At 38.7% G+C, this 12724-nt stretch overlaps 1 protein-coding gene across 1 annotated transcript in view; it reads left to right on the forward strand.

Moving 5' to 3' along the window:
- Nucleotides 1-12724, forward strand: part of plxdc2b (plexin domain containing 2b) — a 120930-nt gene that overhangs the window by 89152 nt on the left and 19054 nt on the right. The window contains exons 6-9 of the mRNA XM_085418902.1: nucleotides 732-850; nucleotides 2943-3042; nucleotides 8435-8530; nucleotides 8675-8756. Coding sequence (XP_085275028.1) covers nucleotides 732-850; nucleotides 2943-3042; nucleotides 8435-8530; nucleotides 8675-8756 — 397 coding nt within the window. The remainder of the gene's footprint in view (nucleotides 1-731; nucleotides 851-2942; nucleotides 3043-8434; nucleotides 8531-8674; nucleotides 8757-12724) is intronic.

The raw sequence follows: 12724 nt of genomic DNA on the forward strand, positions 1-12724 counted from the left end.
TCTCACGGCGCTTCATACTGTAAGGTAAAGACCCTACACTGATACAGAGAAAACCCCACCAGTCAGGTGACCCCCTATGAACCAGCACTTTGTCGACAGTGGGAAGGAAAGAAGCGTGTCCTGTCTGGCAGCTTTTGTAAGATTTGAAGTTACAGAATTAAGTTATAGTGTAATATATGTTCCCTTGTTTATGCATTTATTCAAACGCTATGCATTCTGTTTACCTGGTAGAGGTGTCAATGATGTTCACCAGTGTTTATACATTAAAAGCTGCACCTGGATCAGTTCAGTAGTCTTGTTGTTGCTACTTCACTGCTTCCATCTCATTTTTCTGTACTACTACACGTTGGCGATTGCTCTGAGCCTTTTCAGTTGGCAGTTTTCATTCTGTAACTTTAGGAAAGAGTCATTTATGAAAAACTCTCATTCTGGTGAAAACTGCCCGACTCACACTGTCTGTCACAGTAACGGGCACGCCTTCATTTGGTTCTGTCAAAAGCTTCAGTATCGTTGCCGTTTCTTTTTTCTCCAGCGAAGCTTTTCAACATCACTGCTTCAGTGTTCAGATCTGAGAAAGCAACAGAGTAAAACAAGTACATGCTATATGCAGACAGTTACATTCACTGGTAACTGAATGTAACCAGTGAATTACTTTAATCTAGCCGATGCTGTTTAGCAAAAGCTGTGAAAATGTTTTCACTCTTTCTTTTCTCTCTTCTTTCTCCTTTAAGGAACTGCTCTGGTTGTGCAGTGGGACCACGTCCACCTGCAGGACAACTACAGCCTGGGAAGTTTCACCTTCCAGGCCACATTGCACAAGACTGGTAGGATCGTCTTCGCCTACAAAGAGGTGGGGAGAGCGAGATCTCACAAAAGCTCAGCTTCTTACTGCGCTCATTTCTGTTTGTTTCTTTTTCTGACAGCATCGTCAGATAGTGGTTTACCTCACTGTTTCTAGAGTCAGAACTAAACATTAAAAAAATAGCATTCAGTTTTCATTACACCCCCTACTTGGACCAGTCCCTGAATTTAAGTTCTCTTTTCCACTTAATGTATCTCTCTCCAACACACAGCATCACGCCGGTTATTTCTTACCATTCTGCTAATGGTTTTTATACTTTTTTGGGGTTTGTTTTCAACTAAAAGTCTTGACAAAATTGCCAGTAAATTTAAATTTTTCAAAATTGCACACCAATTTTTATTTACCAGATACTTTCAAGTAGCTATTTTCAGAAAAACTGACACACAATCATCAAGAAAAAGATAATATTACTTACATTTAAGTGGCCTATTTCTACCTATTTTCTGTCACACATATATTTTCAGATTAATCTATTTATAGATGTTCAATCGGCAGAAGCTCATCATACATCTTATACGAGATAACGCCTCCAAGCACGCTCCTGGTTCTCAACTATATATGTTCCCCCAGTTCTACAAGCTGTTCGTTCTCATTTACATGCGCCACCCTGCTTCCCCTTTTTAATTCTTGAACTTCTTAACTTCTATTTAGTACATGGGGATCTGCCAGGCCCGGGAGCCGCCACCAGTCCTCTTCAAGGCCTTCCCCAAACCGCAGCTCAATTCATGTCCAAGCATTCACCTTTATCTACTAAAACGCTGTCAAACCTCATACGAGGATGTGAGCCCAGCGAGTGAAATGTTTTTATACTCTTGGATTTGTATGAGGTCATAGATAACAGCAGCCCCACACTCCTGCTATTCAAACCTCCTGCTTACGAGGGGCAGCCAATCAGAAGACAGTTTGCTTAAAGGAGAAGCTTAAATGTTTCAGACAGAGGATGAACTCAAGGTCTGCTCCACGTCCCAGTATAAGATAGATACAGATTATTTTGAACTGTAAATCGTACAAAGTCTGTAGTAAGAATAAAACGAATGATCTGATAGTGGCCACAAAAGGTCTCCTTAAAACCGTAAACACACACAATCTGTTTCCCTGATGTTTCTTTTAACAGTATTACTCATTTCTAACATTTGGCCCTGCCCTGTTGTTTTAGTTCAGTGAACAAATACCCAGTGTTGATGTGTTTTGACTAAAGGAGCGATGCCAAAGTGACCGACAAAATGAGTTTCTCAAGTTTAATGGCAGCTTCTCAAGAAAAAAATCAGTTAACGCCTTACCAGCTTTTTCCATATGCTTGATTAGGTTTTGGCATAATCTCCACTAATGTTACAAACTCTGGGTCACTGCACGCCCTAACCGTGTCCGTTAATATCCACATTTCAAAAATGTCTTGAAAAACAACCTAATTGAAGAGAGAGAAAAGAAAGGTCATGAAAAACCTGAAGAGCCCGCTGTTGGAGTGTGAAATTTCCTAAGCCATGATAAGATAATTGCAGTGGTTATAACAGCGGTGCTGCTTCTTTTATGCTCGAGCTCGCTTATGTAATTTGTTATTTTTACCTATTAGAGGATCTGATCTGAAGGCTGCTGAACTTTTTTCTCCTGTTGTTTCACATTAGGCTGGCATTATTATGGGTCTGAAAAGAGCAGTGTGACTATCAGTCGTGATCTGTGTGCACATAACCTCGATGATTACGAGTTAATGTTGAGTACAGCTGAGCTACTATGTACTTTACGTCACTTTAAATTCCTCCTCCATACAAACTTTTGTTGCGTTTAGCTGCTTTTCTGAATTAGTGTGTACGATCAAAATACTACATTTTACCTTATATAGACTTCTGTTTTTCTATTTGTAAGTCTTCACAAAGCTGTTGCTCATTTCTGTCCCATCTGTGCCTGAAATGTTTATTCTATGCTCCAAAGATAGCCATATGCTTATTGAAGTAGCATGTTGCCTCAGCAGATTCCTAAAGGAGATTGTCAGCACTTCTACGCTGCTGTGGCCTGTTTGCATTTCTCAGCCTGTCTCAGACTGATCTTCGTGGTCATGGTAATGATTTCCCTTTTTCTATTTCAGATCCCCGTTGAGGTGTCACAGATCAGCTCTGTCAATCACCCGGTGAAAGTTGGCCTGTCTGACGCCTTTGTGTTGGTCCACAAGATCCAGCAGATACCCAGTGAGTCTCAAAATCAATTCAATGCCCTAAAATTTCTTGTGCATATTAAAATATCTGGATAAATCCACATGCTGTCTTTGCACCATGTTTGGAGTTCACATTGTAGAGTGGCTCTGAAAAATGGGATTCTGACTAGCTCATGAGCTACATAGAGGTATAAAAAACAATTCAGGACTGGATCAATGTCTGTGTAGCATCTGTGGCAAGCGAAATGCTATTATATCAGATTTCAGGGTTTTTGTAGCAGCTCATTATAGCTCTTTATTTCTTTTAAAGCCTCTTTTTCTTAGTACTCAAAGTCGTTCATGAGGAAAAGTGAGAAAAACAAACTACAAAGCATAAATAAAACTGCAAATAAAAACAGGAGCTTAGCCAAAGGTTACATTTCAGTTAGTGTAATAAGAGTTTAACTTTGTGTCACAGCTCTCAGTTCAGCCTCGTCCATTTGGCTTTAGCTCCAGCTTGTCACCACCTTTTCTCCCCACTGCTCTTCAGCCTCAGTGGGCACAGCTCCACATCTGCCTGTTTCTTTCTTTCTTTTTATTTCCAGTTACTTTAATTTAAGCCCATTACATTTAAAGCAAATGCAGGAGAAACACTTCAAACCTTTTCATTCAGAGTCAGACTCTTTCGCTCTCACCGGCTCTGATTCAAAGTCTGCTGCAATAATGAGTTGTCAAAGGTGATTTATTCAGTAATTTAAATGGTGTTGTGATTACATCTGTGAAACTTGGATAGCGTTTATTTGTCAAAGTTAATATCTCGGGGCTTTTTTCATCCTTTCGGCGGCAGCTTTAAGTTCTCCGCAGTATGTAGTGAGAGTGGTTGTTTTGTAAGTTTAGTTTGAGTAAAATAAGTCTCACAAAAAAACACATCCTCTTGGCATGGTAAGAGTTTCCAACTTTGTTTTCTGGCATGTCCCAGGGTCTTTCATAGAGGATCTCTTTGCAGAAGGCTGCGGTTGGCACTGAGAGATTTGAATATCAAACCAGTTAGCACAGTCCTCCTAGACTTTATAAACCAAACTGTCTTTGATGCCTCTGACACAGCATGATGAAACCAATGTGTGCAACTGCTGGGCTGTGGAGTGATGAAATCTTGAATGGAAGCATATTGAGACTGAGGTGTTGTGTCGAACATAACTCGTGTCTCCGAGGAGTGTGTGTTCTTGTCTTTATGGCAGATACTTCATTTCTATCAGGAAAACCAGAATGCTAAAACAGTTTCGGTGGTGGCATCAAAATGAGGAAACTGTACTTCTTTTCGACACAGACGTATGTTTTTCTTGCCCATATTTAAATCATACAAAGTTGTTGTTGCACGGATCATATGTAGCTCTACTACTTGAAATTCGTCACGAGTTTCCAAACATTAAAGGACAAAGACAGAACCAAATCCTATTTCAAGCAATAAACTAAACCACAGCTATCCCTGACAGATTTTATCATCTATCATTAAATTCATTCCTCACTTTATATTTTGTTTTGAAACCTAAATCCTGCAAATGGGTTGTAAATAAAAAACATTTTTAAAAACTTTCCTAGCAGAAAGGAGACAAACACACATTTCTGCTGCTGTACTTTAGATTTTGACCAAAACAAAAAAGAAATATTGTTAGATTCATAAAGACACAGCTTAAATTTTGATAAATTCACCACAGTGAATTTTAAGTCAAACAGATGTGATGGTTAAAATGCAGATTTTGCAAGTCAGTCACCTGATCTCGACCCAATGGAGCATGCTTTTCAGTTATTAAATACAAAACAGATGCAGAGAGACGCACAAGCAGCAACTGAAGGTAGCACAGGTAAACACAGTCATGCACATTGACATTGACATTGCAAAATTAGGATTGTGAATAAAAATTCCTAAACTGTTCATGCAAAATTTTTGTAAAAACTCCTTGAATTAAAACTGAAAGTCAAGACTTAAATCATATTTTTATTGTTTGATTTAAAATCCACTGTGGTTGTGTACAGAGGTAAAACTACAAAAACTGCATCTTTGTCTGAAAAATTATGAACCTCTTTAGTTTTAGTCCATGACTATTCAATAGCCATAGGAGGGCTTTTGTGAATATCACCCGTCTGCAGTGACTGTAAAGAAAATCAAACTCTTCCATTAGCTGAAACAAACAAGGCTTTGTTTTCTCACAGATGGTATTTGCAGAGTGCACTGACTCATGTCCATGTTTGAAGGAAAAGGGCAGTATTTGCATCCTGCACCTGTCAGTCCAAAGGGCCTGATGTGCTTTATAAACTGCACAGCAAGACTCTGTGGAGAAATTGAACGATATTGCCTGTACAATCAGAGATTTTTCATAATAATAAAGAAAACTATTGGAAATGACCTTTAATAGGGAAAAGGAACTAACCTTTAGAAAAAGAACAAATCAGCAGTAATCATGAAAAAATTAGGATGATGTATGGGAATAGTTTATATGTTACATCAAGTCTCCCTTTGTTCTTGCACATACAATCGAAGTGGAGGCTGCAAAATATACTGCTGATAGAGCAGTTTTTAAAGTGAAATCCAAAAAAATATTAGACTTTTGATCAATCTGTACTCCAGATCACACAACATGAGCCATGTGCCAACATTTTATATTCTGCGGTGACTATTTTTAGCTGATAATGACATTCGAACCCATCACCAGCTATCAGGAGAGAACAACAGCTAACAACAACACCTAATAGCAACTATGTGGCGTGATCTACTGGCAGTTAAACCCTGTAATCTTACAACTTAAAACCTTAAGAAGAGATGAGCTCTCGCTTGTCCTTTCCATTAAAAGGAAAGGACAAGAAAATTTGGAGAAATTCCTAAAAAAAAAAAACATACAATGAATTGCTACCAGAAGTCATAGCATGCTATTCCAATCAAGCTGAACGTCCTGGTAATACATTTTGACATATTTTCACAACCTTGTCATGACAAATAAATAAATGTATTCTAATGGATGCTCCATAAAGTGCATTAAGTCATAATAATATAGGGGGAAAATGTAAAAAAAAAGTTTGCCTGCAGCCAGTTAGATTATACAACATTATTGCATTTTTTAAGCTCAATGAATTTTTACCCATGGGCAGACCAACCCACAGCCCATCCAGTAAAGGAAGCGATGAGTGAATATATTTGTGGGTGTCCTGTGTAATTAACAGGTCAGATACAAGCACTTATTACAACACAGACTGTAATATGCTTTTAATGCTAGCTTAGACTTTATCATTAGTCACTCTTAAAATGAAGCCAAAACCACCTCAGCCATTTTCAGATCTTTGTTTCTGTACCTGGATTATTTAATCCGTGTAAACTAGAGAAATCTGTGGTATTCTGTTTACATTCATTAATGCTTAATAAAAAGTCTTCTAACTATTAAATCAGGTTTATAAAATGTGCAATTGAAAAAAGAAGTACAGTCCAGGTTAGCAACACTGTTTACTGTCTTTTCAGGATGTTTGAAGATAATTTAACTAAGCTTTTTTTTTTACATAATTGATGACGCATTTATGCAAACTGGGCTTTGTCTGATAGTATCACTGAAGGTAGCTAAATTCTCATTAGGTGTTATTTATGTTGTTGTTGAGACCAGGCTATAATTGATTTAATTTGTAGCTTCTTATCACCTTAAACCACAGATCGGAGAAGCTATACAGTCTGCCCAGACATCAGCAGCCTCAGGCTGTGGAAATGACCTCTCTCTGGCCCACACCACACCATTAGGCACCTGATAATCCTTTAGCTGTAGGCAAAAGGAAGTCAATCACCAGGGGAGCAGAGGAGGGGAAAGGAAGGGCGGTTGTATTCTCAGGTTGGGCTGAGCTGGCTCACATTTTGCTGCTTTGATCAGCCGTCCTGTCCGTAATCAAAATAAGCAGTCTGCAAGGAAACAGTGTCGTACCACATGAGGGGCACAACAATTTCCACACCAAGAGTCTCTCAGTCAAGTGGAAAAAAAGGAACCTAGTGCAGAGAAGTTATTCAAATGTGTCAAATGCAAGGGTGTTGTAAAAGTTTAAAGGACTTTTGTGGTGCTATGTAACTGACTTAATCTAAAGAAGCAACAAGGGTAGGATTCAATTTCTTTGGATTACAAATCAGGATTTATCATACACAATGATAACAGGAAATAATGTGACAATCTTTGCCATACGAGCAATCAAAATTTGACATAAAGAATTTACTTTTTATTTAAGTTGCTTTTCCTGCCCCCTCTTCTTTCTAATGTACTGTGTGTTAACATTGGCTGTGTTTTGAATATAACTAATAAGCTGGGCAAAACCAGTAATGTAAAATGTATCTAATTAGTTAGCTTAGCCTAGCTTAGCTTAGCTTAGTTTAGCTTAGCAAAAGCCCAGCACATTAAAACCATAACTTTTTTGTGGGGATTAAACAATCATGTTACTAAGTGAGCTCTAGAGGTGCTGGTAGGCAGCAGGTTTTGGTAGCTTCACACAGAGTTGGGCTAACTGCTTTCGGTGTTCTTGCTAAGTTAATCTGAGCTAGGCTACGCAAACTATCTGGACTCTATCCATGTTTAATAGGCAGACACGAGAGTAGCATCAGTCTTCACACCTCAATAACTTAATAAGCTTAAGCTGAATAGCTTTAACTTTAACACAGTTTTACCAGTTGGAAATATATTAGATTTTAAGGGATTTACTTGCTATATATATTCCACAGCCACAGTTTTATGTATTGAATTTCATTTTGTAGCTCATCGCCCAAGCAAATACAAGTGCGATAAAGAATGTCATGCATTGTGCATTGTCTCTGTACGCACTGCAGTGCACCTCAGTGCGATCCAGTACAGATTTACTGCTTTATTCCTGGGGCGCCTGCACAGAAAAGTCATATAAAAATCTAATTAGAGTTTGAAATAATCCATGCATTAACAGCAGGAAGGCACAATCATTATATTTGTCAAGCTACTGCTCTGGTCTTTTTTCCACTTATGGTAGCAAAGACGCATGGCCCAGACAGCCCATTGTACTCCAGCCGATATGAGTTATAGGGGCCAGAATGCAATGAGAGTCAATGATGTATCTAATCAATTGCTCCATCATGCCCTGGCTGATGGCTCGCTGTTACAGATGACTGGGAAGGCAGCCTTTCAACAGGGTCTGATTGATATCAGCTCCCGGGGGAAATTGCTACCGTCCATTGCCAAGTCGTGGTCTGACACTTTGGGCACAACGAGAGGGGAGAAGAGGGGAGAAATAAAGTGCTGTGGTAGCATCCCATATGACCCGATTCTGCCTCCCACTCTCTTTCCTCTTTCTATAGGGATAACTTGTCCCAGTTTTTATCTCGGGGTTTGGAGGATTTGCGATGGTGGCTTTGCTGCTTTCTCACTCAGTCCCTCTTTTTTTTTTTTTCCTTCAAAATCTAGATGTGAGGCGGAGGACGATCTATGAGTACCACCGTGTGGAGCTGACTAAGACAAAGATCACCAACTCTACAGCTGTGGAAATGATGCCTTTACCCAGTAAGCAGAATTAATAGTAACAGTTTTTGGTTTGAGCAAATTCTTTATTTTTGTATAGGCTGTAGACCTTTTCCTTGGCCATGTGTCTAATTGGCTATTGACTGCATAAACTGTTTCCTCTTTTTTAACCTTTCTCCACTGCAGCCTGCTTGCAGTTCACCAGCTGTAGCTCCTGCATCTCCTCACAGATCAGCTTCAACTGTAGCTGGTGCCATCGGCTCAACAGGTTGGATATAAGAACATTTTTACTCTTACAAAAGACATCTTTTATTGTCCTTTTCACATTTCCACCTAGTATGTTCTCACAGGCAATTATTGTAGCATCTTTACCTTACAATATAAAGCACCTCGAGGCGAATTTTGTTTGTGAATTAGCACTAAATTGAATTGAACTGAACCATTAAAACTTGCCTAGCACATAGGCAAAGTGCACATACTTTTTGCCTGTGTAAATAAGAGAGAATGCAGCAGCTAATCTTTTGACTAGGCCTTCAAAGGGGTCTCGTGATATCACCACTCTTCTTCTCTTTATGTTGGCTTCAGCAGTTTTAAGCTACACGGGATAATTTTTAGGGCTCCACATGGTCGAGCACATGGGGGCATTAAAAATGCACTGCAAATTTATGAGATTGTCCCTCCCTCCAGACTCAAACTAAAGGCAGGATGTGCCCTTAGCTGTGCCTTTGTTGGCTCCTAAACTGAAGCTGTCTCCTGTTAAACTAAAAACCTGTGGACACTCTGGATGCCTTTAAAAAGCAGCAGACCCATTCATCTTTTAAGACTTGCTTTTGAGGAGTTTTCATTGTATTTGTAATTTTTTTTCTCCATTTATTATATCCTTTATTTATTTTTACATCGTCATTTATCATAAAGCAGCCTAGCCCTAAAATACAATTCAATTTTCAATATAATTTTATTTATATAGCGCCAAATCACAACAGTTGGATTTGCATTGTAACCCTACAATGATACACAGAAAACAGAGAAAACCCCAATACTAAATACTAATACTAATAAATATGTAGAAGTTGTATAAAATATTTGTGCCTGCTGTGTAATTTTTGGCACTCACAGTGCCATAGGCAAGGTTTATACAAAGTTTCCTCAAGAATGGCCCATTTGTCTAGGAGGAGATGGTGAACAAACAAACACTATGATCATGATGATTGGTCAGTTAGGAATGATGCCCATGTCCAAACAATAACTAGACATTAGAAGCATATTTAAAGCGGAGCAGAACCCCACATGCCAGTATAAGAAGCAGCTGGTTGTGTTTGTTGAAGGCGAGTGCTGTCAGGTAGCCACTTTAAATTGTCTTCTGCTCCTCACTTCATGCCTGAAATCCAAAGTGACATCCCTTATACTCACAAAAAGGCATTTTACTACAATTGAAACTGGTACGTAAAAGCTAAAAATGGAGGTGTACACTGTATATACAACACTGTCTGTTGTTCAACACCTTTTATCATGAACGTGCTGAAGAAAGTTTTAATCTGACTTTTTTGGGTGGACCACAGTTCCATACATTAAATTGCTGAGTTTAACTCATTTGATTACATGTAAAATTTCTGTTTAATTGTATTATGTAAGCACAGTGTAGAACATTAAATGTAATGAAATCTGATCAAGTGAAAGTTACTTTATTGGTTTATCGGTCTTTTATCAGTTCCCAGAGTCAGAACCAGACACGGAGAAGCTGCATTCAGCTTTTATGCTCCTTATATCTGGAACAAACTCCCAGAAAGCCTCAGATCAGCTGAAACACTCAGTTTATTTAAATCCAGGTTGAAGACTCACCTGTTCTCAGCTGCATTTGAATAAAGCACCAAATCCACACTTTAAGCTTAAATTTCAAAACTTACATTTAACTACTGATTTTATCTACTGTTCTGATTTTATCTGTTTTGATTTTATATACTGTTGTTTGTTGTTTGTTTGTTAATTAGTTAGTTAGTTTATTTGCTTGTTTTAATCAATTTTAAATCATGCTTTTTATTTGTTCTTGTTTCTAATGTCTCTGTAAAGCACTTTGAATCTCCTTGTTGTTGAATTGTGCTATACAAATAAACTTGCCTTGCCTTGCCTTACATTCAGTTATATCAGATCAGGTCAACTAGTAATTGGAAGATTGAATGTTAGATTCCCAGCTGCTTCAGTCTGCTTGCCAAAAATCCTTGGTCAAGATAGTGAATCCCAATCATCTGTGCTGTCAAAGAACAGTTCCCAACTTTTTAGCTCGCTGTCTCAACAAATTTGCAAAAGCTCTCTGGTTCTAGACCATCAGGACACACAAATCGCTGGGAAGGTTTTGTCAGGCAGCATTATTATATTTTATTATATTTTTGTATTTTCTAATTATTTTTGTAATTTTCTTTAGCTTTAGGTAAGTCACTATGGCCATTACAATAGAAACACAGACAGAGATTCACAGTCTTGTAGACATCCATCCAGGGCCAGGGAGAGGGAAGTCTGGGTGTCTGCTTAAAGTGCTGCCCCCCAGGACTGAAGCCTTAGTGAAAAGCAAGAAATGGATGGAAGGACAGACGATGGAAGTTATTTAATTTATTGGCACTATTATCAAATATAGCCGTGAGTCTAATTGTACTTTTTATTTCAGCCCTTCTTTTTCAGCTTTCTTTGACCTTTTCTCTTTTAATATTTTTAATTTATACAATACTTTTAGAGGTCTATTTATCCATTACAGTTAATGAACTGTTAATTTTCCACTTAAATGTGCATTTATTGTTCCACATATCCACTGACTACTGCAGAATCCCCCACGTGTACACTTCAAGTGGGTCTAGAGGGACTTGTTGGTAAAATTTTATCCAAACATATATATTTGGATCACAGATTTACATATAGTAATATAATGTGATTATTCTGAAAAACTTGTGTGTTAGGTTTTAATTTAATCAGGCAGCTTCACATTTATGCTACGCAGCAGTGGTTGTAGTCTTTGGAAGAGAAAGCGACTCACTCCGACATTCATTCAGTTCACACCTGTTCTGCCAACCTTTGCTCTACTTTTTATCATTTCAAACAAAAGTAAATATTTGAGCTGCTAAAGAAGTGTTGGCGTTCCTCCCCAGAATTTCCTGACAGCTGAAATGTGAGCTGTGGTGGGTTTTATTTTATCAAATAGAAAAGTCTGAGCTAAACAGACACCGAGGATAGATGGTGGAGGAGTTTATCTTCCCTGTAAGTTAAGGAAGCTTGGACCTGACTGTCAATGGGTGTCTGCTTTTCTGCACTTTTATTTTGTTGAAAATATTTTCGGAGATTGTCGTCAGTGTTTCGGGGGGTTTGCCGTTTGACCTTTCGAGCTACAATCGCTTCTTTTCCTGCGGCGCTGCATTTTAAACTCCTTGATTAGTGAGCGTTCATCTGCCAATCTTTTCCTTTGGACTAATTATTTATTTGGAGTACTTAATGAAATGTGTAGCTCTTCTGCTCTGTCCGCTGGGAATTGTTATTTTGGACTTCGAAGGGGTATTGGGAGTTGACTTCCCCTCTGTTTTGCATTTTGAATGCCCTCCCCTTTGACAATCTAATTTACAGTTCAATGATATGAAAAAGTGCTTTTCTGTTCAGCAGTTTATGGATGCGGTGGAGAGATACTGTACGCCTGTAGCAGGGATCTCATTAAGCAGCATTTTAATTAGCTTTCCTACTGTGTTAATATCTAACTGTTCAGCATCACTCTGCCCTTTGTATCCTTCAGCCATTTCCTTTGAAAAAGGCAAACATGCTTTAAACACGCACTAATTAAAAACTATGGCAGCCTCACTGGCTCTGGGGGTTAATGAAAGAAGCTGAAATTTAAAGGGAACGTCCCTAACAGACTGATCGCACCGTGGAGTGCTGTGAAGGTGAGAGCCTGGCGCCTCTTTCATGCTAAGTTACAAGGTGAATCAGTTTGCTGTGGCTGATGTGGACTAAAGCGGGTTAATAAAGCATGACAGACATTGCCGTGGACTCACAGTGGGCCGTACGTGCCAGAGCCTCTGAATGCTGATGTGCTTAGAGGTGCAGGGATTTGTTTACCTAAAAAAACACAGCTGGTGTGCATCACAAATGGGTGTTAAGGAGACGAATGTTGAATTTTAATTTGTGGTAGCCTCACACCAAATTGTTCCTCTATAGTTTTTATGTGAAACGGCACACAGGCTCACCAGTCTGAGATTTTAGATC

This window comes from Rhamphochromis longiceps, linkage group LG9, assembly GCF_057381845.1.
Source record: "Rhamphochromis longiceps isolate RC_006_pf linkage group LG9, R_longiceps_female_GT1.1, whole genome shotgun sequence".
NCBI lineage: Eukaryota > Metazoa > Chordata > Actinopteri > Cichliformes > Cichlidae > Rhamphochromis > Rhamphochromis longiceps.